General features: G+C 50.1%; 6 protein-coding genes across 6 annotated transcripts; 2 read left to right on the top strand and 4 right to left on the bottom strand.

Moving 5' to 3' along the window:
* Positions 1-541: 541 nt before the first annotated feature.
* On the bottom strand, positions 542-2,386 carry BO88DRAFT_421727 (cytochrome P450; the record flags this gene model as incomplete). The annotated part of the gene is made up of 5 exons (XM_025708538.1): positions 542-729; positions 800-901; positions 960-1,264; positions 1,314-1,435; positions 1,484-2,386. The coding sequence occupies 5 exons, from the start codon at positions 2,384-2,386 to the stop codon at positions 542-544; spliced, it is 1,620 nt and encodes a 539-aa protein (XP_025567121.1).
* Positions 2,387-4,690: 2,304 nt separating this feature from the next.
* BO88DRAFT_421726 (uncharacterized protein) lies at positions 4,691-5,651 on the bottom strand (the record flags this gene model as incomplete). Its single annotated transcript, XM_025708537.1, has 2 exons — positions 4,691-5,456; positions 5,512-5,651. 2 exons carry the CDS (start codon positions 5,649-5,651, stop codon positions 4,691-4,693), a joined length of 906 nt encoding a protein of 301 aa, XP_025567120.1.
* Positions 5,652-6,611: 960 nt separating this feature from the next.
* BO88DRAFT_400957 (palmitoyltransferase YKT6) lies at positions 6,612-7,960 on the bottom strand. Its single transcript, XM_025705720.1, has 4 exons — positions 7,862-7,960; positions 7,632-7,797; positions 7,280-7,560; positions 6,612-7,229 (listed from the first exon to the last, which is right to left on the bottom strand). The coding sequence occupies exons 1-4, from the start codon at positions 7,880-7,882 to the stop codon at positions 7,110-7,112; spliced, it is 588 nt and encodes a 195-aa protein (XP_025567119.1). The 5' UTR covers positions 7,883-7,960; the 3' UTR covers positions 6,612-7,109.
* Positions 7,961-8,654: 694 nt separating this feature from the next.
* BO88DRAFT_410750 (alpha/beta hydrolase) lies at positions 8,655-9,691 on the top strand (the record flags this gene model as incomplete). The annotated part of the gene is made up of 3 exons (XM_025708015.1): positions 8,655-8,768; positions 8,807-9,157; positions 9,206-9,691. The coding sequence occupies 3 exons, from the start codon at positions 8,655-8,657 to the stop codon at positions 9,689-9,691; spliced, it is 951 nt and encodes a 316-aa protein (XP_025567118.1).
* Positions 9,692-10,069: 378 nt separating this feature from the next.
* Positions 10,070-10,610, top strand: BO88DRAFT_410749 (fungal hydrophobin; the record flags this gene model as incomplete). The annotated part of the gene is made up of 3 exons (XM_025708014.1): positions 10,070-10,367; positions 10,413-10,498; positions 10,554-10,610. The coding sequence occupies 3 exons, from the start codon at positions 10,070-10,072 to the stop codon at positions 10,608-10,610; spliced, it is 441 nt and encodes a 146-aa protein (XP_025567117.1).
* A 1,150-nt stretch (positions 10,611-11,760) lies between these two features.
* Positions 11,761-13,788, bottom strand: BO88DRAFT_330454 (cytochrome P450; the record flags this gene model as incomplete). Its single annotated transcript, XM_025702636.1, has 7 exons — positions 11,761-11,947; positions 12,065-12,118; positions 12,178-12,722; positions 12,781-12,855; positions 12,916-13,048; positions 13,114-13,323; positions 13,415-13,788. The coding sequence occupies 7 exons, from the start codon at positions 13,786-13,788 to the stop codon at positions 11,761-11,763; spliced, it is 1,578 nt and encodes a 525-aa protein (XP_025567116.1).
* Between the last annotated feature and the right edge of the window lie 1,346 nt (positions 13,789-15,134).

Below are 15,134 nucleotides of genomic sequence, written 5' to 3'. Positions count from 1 at the left end.
GCAGCATACCTTCCTTTCCACGTTTCTACACCATACTACACTGTGTTTGGTTTACCGGATATATCTTTTCATCCTCATGTCTGTGCCCAGTCTTCGCTACCAGTCATTGTTCTGCCTACCAGGTGGGCTCCTCACCTGGTCTCGACGGGTCTACTGGCCAACGCGGTTCCGCCGTTCCCGAAAGCTTGATCGAGCGGATCGGTGCCTGGCAACTCTCGCCCTTGCCTCATTGGAGGCGCATCATGCGCAAGTCGAAGTGCCCACCGTCTACTGTAAGTAGTTGAGTGACAGCACAGCCAGGCAGCAAGATCGACCATCCCTGACTCGATCATCCAAAGATAATTCATGTTATTCTTCACTTCACTAGTTACGTACTTAGGCTTCTTGCTGACTGCCTCGTCTCTGCCGTATTGCCATCGCATTCTGAAACACGGGTGGAGCTGAAACACCCTTGATCCTTCTGCCCAACACCACCGACGTAATAATTCCCCCCGTGCGATCGACACTCTCATCAACGGCGGTCGCTCACCACCGTCCTTAGCTACTTTCGCCGTGTGAAGATCAAGTCAAGTTCACCATGATACAAGACAAAACAATCCTTCGACCGTCTGATCAAATCTTTCTCCGCATTTCCTGGCGCGAACTTCACATCAAAAGTCGTGACCAGATGCGCCACCGTTGCCCGCAGATTCTGAAGTGCCAATGGCTTGCCAATGCAGTTGTAAGTACCTAAACACAATCATCCACCGTCAGTTAACAATCATGACCTGGCTTCCTCTACTCCAGGCAGAACACATACCAATATTGAATGGGACAAAAGCCGACTGATCGTTGATCAGCTCGGGCTGCTGGTACCACCGCTCGGGGATAAACTCTAGCGGCTTTTTATAGCTCAATTCCGCTGGCCCGTCGTTAGTCCAGTAGTTTTATCGCCGCTCCGCCCACCGGAGTTGACTTACACCGTCCCATAGCAAGGGTTGGATTGATAACTATGGTGTTGCCTGGAATGGACACTCCGTTCACAGTGATGCCCTCAGAAGGCATTATCCGTGGTACTCCCGACGGAACCGCCGGATATAGACGCAATGCTTCGTTGATGGCCCCGTTGAGGTGTCCCAAGTGACCAATGTCGCTGTCGTAGAAGTCTCCAAGGCCGCCACCCTTATTTACAAATGGAGCCAATTCGGCACGAAGCTTCTCGACCTCTTCGGGACGGTGGGCGAGCTCATAGAACAAAGCAACAAGAGTCGAGGCAGTGGTGTCACTATCCGCGTGAGACAGGCATCTGTAATTAGTTCCACGGGAGCACTCACCTTCCAGCAACAATAATCAGCCGTGAATCTCCTCCTAGCCACTGTTGGTCTTCCTTCCCGGGCTCTTTGCCTTTGAAGGGTGCTAGAAGCGCTGCGCTGACGTCGGGAACATCAGGCTCATTCTGTTTGGTCAGCTCGGTGCTAGCGACGCAAGTGTGATGACAGCTCACCCTCATTCTCTCCACCAACCTCATCTCACAGTAATCCAGGAACTTATACCATGCCCTCTTCAGTCCAGGAACCTCCAAGACCATACGGAAGAGCCACATGGGTAAGGAGCTGCCAACAAAGTCCATTGTCTCCATCATGATTTGTGTGGCCCAATGATACTCGCCTTGCTCGAGACAACCAAAACCCTCCCCGAATGCCAGGTCTCCCATCACGTCATAGGTGTATAGGTCGAACCACTTGGTCACATTCACTGGCTGACCCTCCCTTTTCATCAACTGATCTACGAGCTGCTCACGGTACTTGCGCACGCGATGCTCATATCCGCGCAGCTGCTTGCTGCCGAACGCGGTACTCCATAATCTCCGGCGCTGCTGGTGCTCGGCCGGGTCTCGACTTGTCTGCAATGACTTGTTGGGGTATGAGTGGTCGTACCAGCCGCTCTTCAAGCAGCGCGAAGCTGGGCCATGAATGATGTTGACAGCCTTGGGATCGATGACAGATAGAGTCGAGGGTCCAATACGGACGTAGGGCCCGTACCTCTCGTGCAGTTCAACCAGTTTGACATGTTTATTGTTGTTCTTCATCTGCGAAACGAGCCACAGATCCGAAACGCGGGCGAGCCATGGACCTGGGAACGATCCCAATGGGTGAAACACCAGACGATAGAGCAGTAGACTGCTGAATGTGCCAAGAAGGTAGGATGCTGCATGCAGGGAGACGGTGACCAGGGCCTCTCGCCATGCGGTTCCCCATGAGACATGCAGGTAAGCGACCGCAGTGGCGTACAGGACAACGAAAACCTGCGTATAGGTCGTGCCGTGGAGTTGATGCTCGCCTCGCCGGAAATACGTAAGATGCGAAAATACGCCCGCCAGAGCGGCAGTCAGCGTCGTGGACACCATGGTCAGGTCGATGTGGCTTGCAAGAACTGAAGTTGCGACTGGGGTATATAGGCAGGCATTAATCAACCCTGGCATGTCTGCTTTATATTAATGAAGCGGGGTGAGAGTCGTCGACGACCCGGTCGGTGCACTAGTACGACGCCGTGGTGAGGGAGCCGACGGCTCAGCTTGCATTATTCGTGCATATCCCTGCAAGTTGAATGACCCCTCACCACTTGGCGTTGCTGCTGCCATTCGAGCATCGTCCTAGTAGCACGGGCACTCGATGACAGTATGATCTGATCACTGTTAGTAGTATACAACTGTTGGCCAGCGTTTCACCAACGATTATGAGAGCATAACATGCAAACCGCTGCCAGATGAGTCCAAAGGATGACGGCACAAGCCTCAAAATTGCTGTCGAGGCCTATAAACTAGCTGCATGGTTGGTGTGGGATACATGCAGGTCTTCAGCACCGTCATAATCAGGGTGGTCCGCGCACTCGATGTGAGCCAATGGAATGACTCTTCAGCCAGCTGACACCTACCAATCCAGGTGCTCAAATTACACGCTTACTTACTACTACCCTGTCTAGTCTTCTGCCATTATCATCCCAACATATTGACACAAGAAGATGGGGTACATCCATTTCCAACACGGACATGACTAGGTTTCACCTAATTCGACTAACTAGTCAACTAAGCCTAATGCGCTCTCTCCGATATGCCTGGATATCCCAGCCCATGGTGAAGGTCGAAACATGCAGATTAAGTCTGGACACCGTCGCCAAGTCTAACCTAAGCACTGGCTCGGTCCGTAGCGTCGACTGCGATCAGCTCAGCCAACAAGAGAAGCTGACTGCGAGTCGTGTATCCCCATCACTAAAATATGTTACTATCCAGCAATAATCGTCTTTAATGATAAATGAACTATCTAATTCCAGGAACGTAACCAACAAAAGACTAAAGTCTCGCGAATCTACCCTACTTATCCACCGACAAAGACAACAAAATTAACGTCTTTCTTATATGTCTCGCCCATAATGCAAAGCACAGTGGCCACATCACCCCGCGAACCTAAAATTCCCCAACAAACAAGAAAACCGTAAAGCTTATCTTCCAAGAAGCAAAAGCAACCCATTACAGTAATACAGAGCATCACGACAGGGCGATATGGCCAACCACACGTGGCCGTGCATAAGCGAGCGATTTCCTGCATAGTCAATTAGTTATGCAAGTTTATTGTTCTTCCTTTGCTTACGTGATTCTCTGCATAATTGCGCACTACTCACATAACTAGCTCATCACGGTATGCTACTAATAATGCCATTGTGTCAGTTGTGTTATGCTCAGCCACAAACGAACACTCACACCATGTCCGAAATCGAATTAGTAGACATAGTGCCAAGTCGGGCATATTTGACGAGGGGCCGAGGTATTCGCTATCTAGCTTTTTGAATAAGTATCTATTCGTGTCTGGGAGGTAAGAATAGAAAGAATGAAGTGACGTTTTAGCATTCTTCTTTTTACCAAGTACTAGGCTACATACTAACTGCCTGGATTGGATTTCTGTTGGTTGTAAAGAGCCTCTGCTTGAATGGACACCACTATACTCGCAGTCTTACTCAGATCAAAAGGATAGTGTAATGCTCTCTCTAGCATTGAAGCCTATATACACTGAGAGTCATGATGAATATTCACATGCACGCACACACATCAACGATAAGAGGAAACGCCGAAGCATCCAGTCCGGCGGTGAAACACAGAGCGTATCCATAATTCACCCCAAGTGGGATGGGAAGCGCGCCTAGATCGACACAGCACTGCGTCATAACCCCCTTCCCCCCTCATCCGGTTTCGGAAAGTTGACCGAATGCCCCATCTAAAGTCCGATATTTGGGGCAGAAGTTCGTACTAGTCAAGGCCGAACAAGTAGATAGTCTTCTGTCAGATCAGGCTATCTAGCGGGGATTCGGTAGATAGGTATAGACAACTAGTGACCGGGTTTGTGTGTTTGCTGCCAGCAGCAAAAAAGATGAGTGTCGAGAGATGCCAAGTCAGCGTTCCGGATGCCACACCGGGCCGGGTACGGCAAGGCGGTGATTGGCGGTGGCTGGAAAGGGAAAGTGCTAGGGCTAGGGTACGGAAAAGTCACCCTTTTCCCGATGGGCGGATGGGTTTCCCGATCGGGAAACTCAACATTTGACCGCCGACCACCTGGAGGGGATGGGCCCCATTTTCTCGGCGAGGCAACGGAGTTGGTTTTCTTTGAGTCATTCAGAATCATAATGGACTTCTGACATCCTGATTGGCCATTGCAGCAGATCAGTCCTCACATCGCCGCAATTGCTGGTGCAGGAACGCCCGGCCTTCGGTATTGGCGAACCCGCCGATCCCGAACGCGGGAATAATCCGACACATACGCGTCAGGGACGCCCCGATCCAGTCCCTGCTCACCCGACTCAATCGGTCCGAGGCCGAGAGTTGCATGGGCCGATTGTAAAGATCAAGTCCGAGTAGATGAATCGGTGTGCTGACCAGCTGGATGGATGCCGGGATGGCCAGCTGCGCGAACAGGATCTTCAGGTATTCGCTTGAGGCAATGGAGTCCGGGATGGAGGCCGAGACCATGGCGGGGAGACTGAAGGAGCCGAAGATGGTGAGAGCATCGCGCACCAGAAAGGCCGAGTAGGTGGCAAAGGGGATGGTGCGACTGACGGAGCGGAGGATCTTGCTTTGGGACGGAGGAGCAGAGGCCGTGGTCTTGGGAGCAGGAGTGGGAGGGGTGGCGTTGCTGTGACCGAACAGCTGGGCGAACTTGACGTCCTTCCAGATGCCCACAGACGAGTTGACCACAAAAGTGCTCATGAAGGTGGCCACCCCTGCCATGGCGTGGTCGACGTGAGGGTAGACTTGGTCCAGGATGGTCTCTGTAGCATTGGCGGCGGCAAAGGTGGCTGTGTAAAGAGACCAGACGAGCAGACTGGGTCGAGAGGTCAGGAAGGTGGCAGGCTGTGTGATGGAGAGCCAGAGGTGCCGGCGGAAGGCAGGAAGCATAGGTTGGTTGTGCGATGACTTCTCAACGACCAATCTAGATGATGGTCAGTACCACTGTCTGGTAGGTGAACAGGAGAGGAAGCTCCTACCTGTCTAGGATCATAACAGCAGGAGTGACCAAGGCTGCCGAACCTGCAGCAACCATCACGTCCGCCGTGAGAAAGTCACCCAACCGGCTGCGGTGCCCCGCAAAGGGCAGGGACTGATGAACAGGGAAGTCGAAATCCATGCTGACGAGCAGCGAGCCAACTCCTCGCTCTAATTGGAGAATCAGATGTAGTGGCGGTGTTGGACACGGAGCACTTCTATGAAAATGACACAAAGGAAAGTCGAAGCAAGGGAACGACGTGAGAGGAGTGGTATACTGAGGGGTGGTTAGTATACAAAGCGAGTATAGATGGGGGCAATGGCGGGGAGCCACTGACCTAGATAGATGGGATGTACCGCTGAAAGCAACGCTGAACCGGGGTAAAAAGGAGTGAAAGAGTAGAGAGTATAATGAGGGACCGACAAAAGAAGTGGACAACCCCGGGTTCAAGGCTTATAAGAAACGAGATAGAGTCATGACCGCCCGCATCACCAGGTTGCCCAACACACCGTGAATCAATGCTTCTTCCTACTAATCTCCCACACAAAACAGGCTGCCGAATCGAGGGGGGACGATATTCGGCGGCAAGGGCCAATGGCATCAACCGGGCCGGGACCCGGGTACCCTCGGTGATTTGGCGATAGGCACCGCCTTACCCAAGCCGGCACTTCCTGTACCTAATGGAAACTGAGGCTTTTTTGGGTTGAGGTGGAGCGTGTTCTAGAAGGCATTGCCAGGACAGGTGAGTTGGCGATCCACCGCCGATGATGCTGTTCGTTGTGCTGCTGGTTGGGGTGGAGGGGGTGTGGCCTTGGGAAGCCCTAAACGTACCTGACCGAGTGGCCGCCCTCCGCATGATCGGCCGATTTGCAGGGTTCACTGGATGGTACCTGGCACACGTAGACTTCTCGACAGCATGTTGAAGAAGAGATGAAACAGTCCGACAGGGACACTCATCCAGCTGGCAAGTCCTTGTACCTGGGTTAGGGCCGATTGGGTGCTTAGGGGTGGTCGCGTGGTGCCGCAGCCAGCCCAGGGACTCTGCAGTGCACAAGTTGATGCACTGGCAGACTAGGGCCCGAGGATGAGCTAATATCTCCCCATGATTTGCAATAAATAAGTCTAATATTTATACTTAGGCATCGCACTGCCTGGTTGGGCCAATCACCGTGCCGGATCCCGAGCATAGATAAGCATCGCAGATGTGCCCCTCTACGGATCCACTGCTGGGACGAGGCCACAGTACATCGCACTCACTACTATCCATTGACTGCAAAGCTGGATAGCTGGTGATTTCGGGTCTACTTTCTTCCCCCCTACACCTCATGGTTGATGCCCGGCCACACCCTCTCTAGTTATAAAGCCACTTTATTGCTCTCGGGCTTATTTGTTCGTCTACCGTAAATCAAACCTGTCCCGCATGTGCCTGCAAATCCAGCCTGGTCAAAAGAACCATAAACGAATGCCTGTAGCAACAGAACGCTTCCAAATAATTCACAGAAAAATGATCTTCGAGTCCACACCAAATCCTCTATCCCGAGGGTCGTGTCGAGGATGGATCTCGACGTGGTGTTATCGGCGTCGGTATCCACGCGCGGCTCACATGATCACACAGCACGAATTCTGCTTCTTCGCAGATGTGTAGAACATCTTCGACTGGGCACTAAGTCCCTCCGACTTAGACACGAGATCGTCAATCTTTTCTCCCCGCTCGAGGACCTGGTCGGGGTTAGCGTCATTCTGCCTATATGTTCTCTTGCAGCACATACGCTCTCGATGGTCTTGTGAAGGACGATTTTGGTCTCGTCCAGCTCCTTCTGGATCTTGAGGATGCTATCCACCTGGTGTGGGTCCTGGTACGCCTGAATGTAGGTCTTGAGGGAGGGGAAGGGCACCGGATCACGGGAGGAGGCGGCGTTCGGATTCAGGGAGAGGAACTCGTCGAGCATCTTCGAAAGGATCTGGTGAGCAGCCAGGGACGGATACTCATTGTCGCTGATGATCACTCCGGCGATACCTTGGGTTCGCGCGTAGACGTGGAATGTGAAATCTGTAGGCGACCGGCGGTCAGGGGCTGCCGCAGAGGCGATGGAAAGATGACACCGAGGGACGCCAACTTGCCTTGCTCTTGAATGTCCTGTCTCTGTCCTTGTTTCGTCCGTTCGGCGACGGTCTTACTGAACATCGTCATGAACTCGCTGACGCTTCCTTTGGTGAAGCGCGAGTAGCTGCTGAGGTCGCGCTCGGCGCAGAGCTCCACGGCGGGAGCTTGAGCATTTTGGAGAATCTGTCAAGATGAGCGGAGTCAGACAGCAGAAACGATGAATAGGGAGCTTCCGCCATTTCCTTACCCCTAGATAAACGAGCTTCATGATGGCGAGGATGAGACTGGGAGAGGCTGACGTCGTTGAGCTGGCAAAGTTGCGGGGATTCCCAATGAAGGGTCCCGACCGCCCTTCACCGCCTTAGTGCCTGAGGCAGTAACAGATCCCTTTCTAGCTTCCATCTCCTTCCCTTCTCCTCCTCACTTCTACTTCTCCAAAGCGTCTACTCGCGCCTTTTTGGCATACCTATCGGCACTGGTCTTTTGATAAGAGGGGAATCATGCTGTGGCTTATCACATGACTCCTAGAATGGACTGTCTGCTCAGATGCACAGCTGCATTCCAGAAAGTTCCGGTTGCGTGCCGTGCCACTGCTTCAATCCTCTAAGCCTTATTTTTCGGGCATCTACGAAGTGTATGGGTATTTGATTGACGAGCCTTGCTTCTTCAGAACTATATTCTGTATCCCGCGATGGTACCTTTTGGAGTCGAAATGCATGTGCCATGCTGTGGAGAGATGGCGCAGAAATGCCTCAGGACCCTAACACGAGGCTTCAATAGGCGAAGAACAGTTACTCGTTCGCCGCCGTATCTCAACTCGCATTCAACTGAAACATATGGAATGCACCAACAACTAGGATTCCTAATCCTTGTGCCAATGAGGTGCGATGGTTAACAACTTTCGGTCAACTAAACCGCTCTCCGTCAGCTCGACGTAGTTCCTACGCAATATTGCACATTGCCTTCTACTAATGGCAGTGTGATCTAGGCTTTGTAGACACTTGATTGCTTGAGAAAGTCGATACTTCATCATCTTGGAAATGACAGGAATTCAGCTGCCGCCGTTAGGCTACTTACGTAACTATGCAGATAGCAGAGATATCTCGAATACTGGTGAACAGGCCAACATTTTAATGCTTCATGGTCAGAACCAAGTAATCCAGGCCATGTACCAACACTGACCCGTCTGTAGGCCATGGTCAATCGATTGATATGTTCCATCGCAAAACGCAACTTCCTCCAAGAGGCCCTCAATGCAGGTGGGTCTCAGAGCAACCGATCACTACCACATTTCAAGCTCCATTACAGTGAAGCACCTTTCGACGTGAACGGCCCAGATATGGAGTCCAAGGTTTGGGGTTATGGGATTTTTGACTGCCAGCGGATCTCGGGCCTGGAACAGAGTGTGAAGCGTGTGCTAAAGCAGCTGGAGCACCTTAATCCGGTTGCTGGTATAAATGGATTTTCGACCGGTGCTACCCTGGCGATGATCATCGCATCATTACTGGAGGAGCGAGATCGCGGCCTAGTTTTTGGCGTCAGTGTGGGTATATTCGTGTAACTTGACCGATTCTCTGGCTTACATTGGCAGACCACTCATCCACCGCTCAAATTTGTCGTCGCATACAGTGGTTTTATGCTCGGCCATCCCATGTATAGAGATCTGTATGATCCGAGGATTCGCACCCCTGCACTACTATACATTGGCGAAGTGGACACAATGATCACGCCAAAATCTACGTACCGCCTGGCAGAATGCTGCAGTCATGCCGAAATTCAGACCTTCTGGGGGACACATTACGTTCCCAGACATCTGAAAACAACTGATGTAGCTGTCACCTTTATCTATCGGTGTTTAACCGGTGAGCCCGAGGAAGAAAATGAGCAACGAAGCCGGTCGGCACCGAAGACGGATGAACTGACCCTCCACAAGCACCAGGAACCGGGAAAGGCGTTCCCGGCTAAGGCTCCCAGACGACGGCTAAGAATGCGGGATGCGACGCTGGCTAAAAAGCCTGCCGGGAGTGCCAAGCAAGGGATGGCTGTCACCGCACGGCTTACCACACGGCTTGTGTAACCTCTGTATGCCCTCCACACTAGATCGTGAGATAGGCTCCATCGAGGACCCAGCTGGAGGGTCGGAAATGCAACGCCAGCGTTCAGAATCTTACGAAGGGCCTCTCTCGTGCCTGATCTGCCCTTCTGGATGCAACTCTACAATTCACGCAAACAGTAAACCTACCACGAATGCGACGACATCTAGCGAAACTAGCCATGTTCGACCTCAGACGGGGTCAGGTACGATCTGGCAAGACAAAGGCATAAATAGCCCTGTTCAACCCTCGTTCTTCTCATCCTCATCATCATCAGCCATTCGCTCCATCATCAAGCTACTCCTATCTTCCGATTCAAATCATCTTCCAACAATCTTTCGAGTCACCACTCCACCGTCACAATGAAGTTCACTGCTGCTGCTGCTCTCGCTCTTGCCACTGTGGTTGTGGCTCAGCCTTCCGTCCGCGGCCGTGCTGTCAACCACATCCCTGCCCCTGCTGGCATGACTGTCTCTCAGGGAGCCGACTCCTGCGGTAGCGGCAACCAGCTCTCCTGCTGCAACAAGGCCACTTATGCAGGTGACTCCACCGATATCGACAGCGGTATCCTGTCTGGCCTCTTGAGCGGCCTCATTGGCTCTGGCTCCGGCTCCCAGGGTATTGGCCTGGCCGACGACTGCTCCCCGCTTGACCTCCAGGGTATGTATCTCGCTACGGGATAAGAATTGGCTCTGACATCTATAGCCCTTGACCTTGTCGGCCTGCAAAACTTGCTCAACGACCAGTGCGAGCAGACTGCCGCCTGCTGCCAGGGCAGTGGCAGCGACACTGTAAGCAATCAACCACCTGACCCCTTCTTGGCCCCTCATACTGATTGTATTGCAGGAGGGTGACCTCATCGGTCTCGGTCTCCCCTGCATTGCTCTGGGATCGCTTCTTTAAGCGCGTGGCCATGGCACCGACTATTTATCCATCTACATAATGGATTTAGTTATCACCTCGTCTAGTTTTGGTTCCATGTCGAACCATCTATTAATAAAATCTTGAATTTTTGAATCTATAGTTGTTTTTTCGTAACCTATTTTCTCTACTCCTATCCCTCCCTTTATGCTTGCAATGCAGCCGGGATAGTGTAGTAGTGATTATCCTGACTAGTACTACAGAAACATCCAATGGTTGAGTGCCCTGGTCGTATTTATTGGATATCATAACAGTCATTCAAACCTGTGGCTACCATAATTAGTAAAACATATTAGAAGAGGGATGGTTGAATGTATTTTTACTATGAGAGAAGACGTGTCACAAGAATTACACTATATAATCTTTATACAGATCTCTTTCCAGTACTGTACTGTCTCCTTATCAAATGCAAATGAAAATGTCTGCAAGGTTTTCGAGCCTATAGACCTCCCGCACTACTGAAGATCGAATAATGATATTCCATAGTACAGAAAATGAAGTACTATACATACCTAGCTATTGAGAGTTTGTATAGCTATCTGCCAACACCATCAGACACCCAGTCGGACTGAAAACGGAATCACCAACTCGATCAATAAATGCCTGTATTGAATATTTCATTCTCAATTCAATCGTCTACTTATGAGTCATGACATAAAGGCCAGAGTTAGTGGCGTATTTGTGTGGTCTTGTCAGGCATTTACATGCAAGTGTGGGTCTGATACCTGTCCAGTCTTCTGGTTTCAATATAGTAGACACACTATTTAGGATATGATTTCATTTTCCGGAAATATCAATTTGTTGACACATTATCATGGCACCGAAGACTGGTGTTAATACTATCTGTTCCAAGTGCTTACTATCTATTCCAAGTGAAAGCAACACAATATAGTAGTAAATCTATGAAGCAAGAAATGGACAAATATATTACTACAATAGGTGCCAGCTGGTCTACACCGATTTTCTAAACTTTCCAGCGTCTCTCCGATAACAACCATTATAAATCGCGTCCGAGACCCCAAATGCTCGCGAGTACTAGATAGCGATCTTCTTCTTCTACTGGTCGTTATCGATGCAGAAAGTGTGCCCTGTCTGCACTCTGCACTGCATATAAGGATAAGGCGATAATCAATTAAGCTATAGTGGCCGAGACTGGATGAGACTGTTGGTATCTTGGCGTCAAGACAGCCTTCCACGATCCTTTCTCGAACTGCATTGTGATATATTGTCTGTAGTCGATATTCTGTCCGGGCACCTCTGCCAGGTCAAATCGTGAAAAGATATTGGCGGTTAACATTCTGATTTCTGCCATGGCGAAGCTGTAGTATTTGGACGGATTAGGTCTCATTGTCATTTTGGAGGGGAGGGAACAAAGAAGCAAAGAAAATTCAGAAAGGGCCCATGATAGAGACAGAGAGAAAGGGTTCGAGACGTACTTCTTGCCAATGCATGAGTGCTTCCCAGCAGAAAATGGATAATAAGCTTGCATGCTAAGTAAAGAGAATTAGCACATTGCCATCGTCACTCAGTGACAATGGTATGGACATACTCAGGTGCAGGTACATCAAAAGGCCGAGGATCCAGCCACCTCTCAGGCCAAAAACGCAGGGGCTCAACCCAGTATTTCGGATCTCGGTGAAGCTGGCGATAAGATGCAGAAACAATTGTATGAGCAGGGAGGTAGTATCCCATCAGCTCAATCGGCGTCTTTCCAGTCCGACGACCCATCTCAGACGCTATCGGATGTAGTCGGAGCACCTCTTTAATGCATGCTTCGAGGTACTCATATTCAAAAGACGTTCGGACTGTCTTGCTTGGGACAATTGGATCAGTTGGATGAAGGATCGGTAGGCTCTTCATCAGCTTCTCTTTCGTTTCTGGGTTCCGTAGTATTTCCAGGAAAAAGCAGGCGATTGTCCCAGACGTGGTTTCGGACCCGGCTAATAGAATCTCGGCCATCTGGTCGACAAATTCCCTAGTTCCCATTTTGACTCCGCTGTCTGGTCTTTCGCCATTCTCGAGGAGGTGTTGCAGAAGGTCGGGACGGACACTCTTGGGGGTTGCTTTTCGATGACCTGCGACTGCGGAGATGGCCTATGCCATTGTCAGTTAAATTGATCATGATTGTGAATACTTCACGGGATGTAGGTACAGCAATCATCTCTCGTGGCCAGTCAAATTCGATGTTTAGGCCGAGTCTCCTTAGAAGGCGCTTGATGTAAACAAACTGATTCGGCGTTAGCAGGTCGCTCACTCCTCTCTTCAGCTAAAAAGATTTTTCGACTACCTGGTATCGCCGAGTCATCCCTTTGAAGATGGCTGTTGGGATTGTTCGCCATAATTTCTCATCAAATTCAAGTTCCAATTTCCTGTTTTTGTTCGTCTGGCCGAATCCGTTGCCAAAGGAGCACTCTCCCATTCTGGGGTTGCGTAGTGTTACTACAAAGTGTTCTCCGGAGTTGGCCTTGTGCATCATAATACTTACATGTCAAGGGCAAGACTATGCAAATCTTCCATCAGGTCCGTGACTACCGGAGCTTTCTCGCCCTTTGGCGAGGGGCATGACAGCAGATCCACATATCGATTGATCAGGTCGCTCACACATTGCGAAAACAAAAACTCAAGACCATCAACGTATGCAATCGTGAATGCTGGAGACAGAAACTTCTTAAGTCGCTTATGGGGATCTGGTCGACTTTGTAGTATATCAGTACGAGACTTCGATTAACCCGTCTCATCCGTATTGCCATCCACCTCGAGGAAAAGGAAAGTAGCAGGGCACTTACATCTCCCCAAACAATCCAGGGCTAGTCCGATCTCTCGATATTTCTGCATACATGGTGACCTTCGGCAGATCAACTGTCATAAGAATGGCCTTGATGGCCTCTTTATCTGAAATCCAAACCTGTCGCGGTCCGAGGCGGAAGATCGGGCCGTATTGTGCGTGGGACTTCTCGACGGATTTCCATATCGTTCCTCTTGCGAATGCATAGTTGAGATGTAATGTTGTGAGAGGTGCATACCATGGCCCGGGGATCCGTGAGAGAGGAGACTTGATGGCTTTGATAACTCCTATGGTGTAGTTGATGAAGATCAGACCGAGGATCAACAGTGGTGCCCAGTGGAGATACACAGGAAGTCTCTCCGAAAGCGTCTCCATCTTAAAAGGATGAATGATTGGTTATGGTGAGGAATGTCGTTATGTGTCAAAAGGGTTACTGTACGGTTAGGGATCGGCGTCGTCTGAAGAAACAAAGAAAGGACAGCATTCCCGATCCCGTGTGATATTGAAGCTACTACTTGCTTATAAACATACCGGCTCGCTGTTCTACGACTTGGTTCAAGGCATGATATCGAATCTCCACATTGGTATCAGACTGACAAAACCTATTAGATTTTGACATCATCCGTTGCCATATCCGTGCGCAGTGGGAACGGAGTGTTTTTTTGACAATGTAGGAAGTGGTGAAGTCATTGGCATAGCCTTTATAGGTTTCGGTTCTAGATGGCTCTGCAGAGGATCAGCTAAGCTTACGGAAAACTTCTCCAGGTCATTCATAAAGCCCGATTCTCCTCTAGTTTCCCTTCCGGCAATGCCTTGTGTTTTGCCATTCGGAAACTCTGGGAAGTGCAGATCCATTCTATGCCGAACTCTATTTCCCGAGCAATTAGCTGGAATAGCGACTGTAAATGCTCTCTGAGCAATCGCTAGGGTTATACAATTTGTGTAGCCAATGTGGAATGTCTCATAATAGGAATCTCATGACCCGTTGATTGGCATGTCGCTTATTCAAAGGTTTCGATGCATTCCTTCGAGTGGAAGTTAATGCAGGCGCGCCACCATAGATATATCAGATAAATGGATGAGAATATTGCTTTGGTCGTTTCTCAGGAAGTAGAGGAGGAGGTTGACAATCAAAATGAATTGCACCTCGCCGACGCGTTCTTTCCGATTGAAAAGGCCGGGACCGTAATGGTCTCGAATGTAATGTTGCCCAAGCAAGGCTTTTCCTACGTCTCGAACATTTCATAATTTCGGACCATTGCGGAGACTCGCACTCAGCTTTTGCCCTATAAGGTTGTGATTCCCCACACCGTCGCTCAGTTCTGTGCCCTAGTTATGGGATCGCCACTTACACGTTAAACTTTCTCAATTTTCGAACAACAAGGTTCTGAGCTCTCTCCATAGATGCAAGTATCCAGTTCTGTCACATCTATCAAATGGTACTCCACTACGGCTCATTCATCTCGTCATCCGGGAAGCCGAGTCAATGACATTCAGAATGGTAGCTTTGGGATCGTGGATCATCATCATGATATGAGTCCTCATGTCAGACACACGAATAACCCCAATGGTTGAGATATGGAGAAAGGTAGAATTTTAGACATTTAAATGAAATGTGTAGATATGACTAGAGCGAAGTTGTTCTTTATTGGCACAACGCTGAGGACACTGGCATTGTGAAAGATCGAACCGCATGTTTAACTTTTACCTGGAATGTGGCT

The sequence above is a fragment of the Aspergillus vadensis genome, assembly GCF_003184925.1.
Source record: "Aspergillus vadensis CBS 113365 unplaced genomic scaffold BO88scaffold_2, whole genome shotgun sequence".
NCBI classification, from domain to species: domain Eukaryota; kingdom Fungi; phylum Ascomycota; class Eurotiomycetes; order Eurotiales; family Aspergillaceae; genus Aspergillus; species Aspergillus vadensis.
Note: the sequence above shows the minus strand (reverse complement) of the source record. Positions and strands in the feature narration are given on the sequence as shown.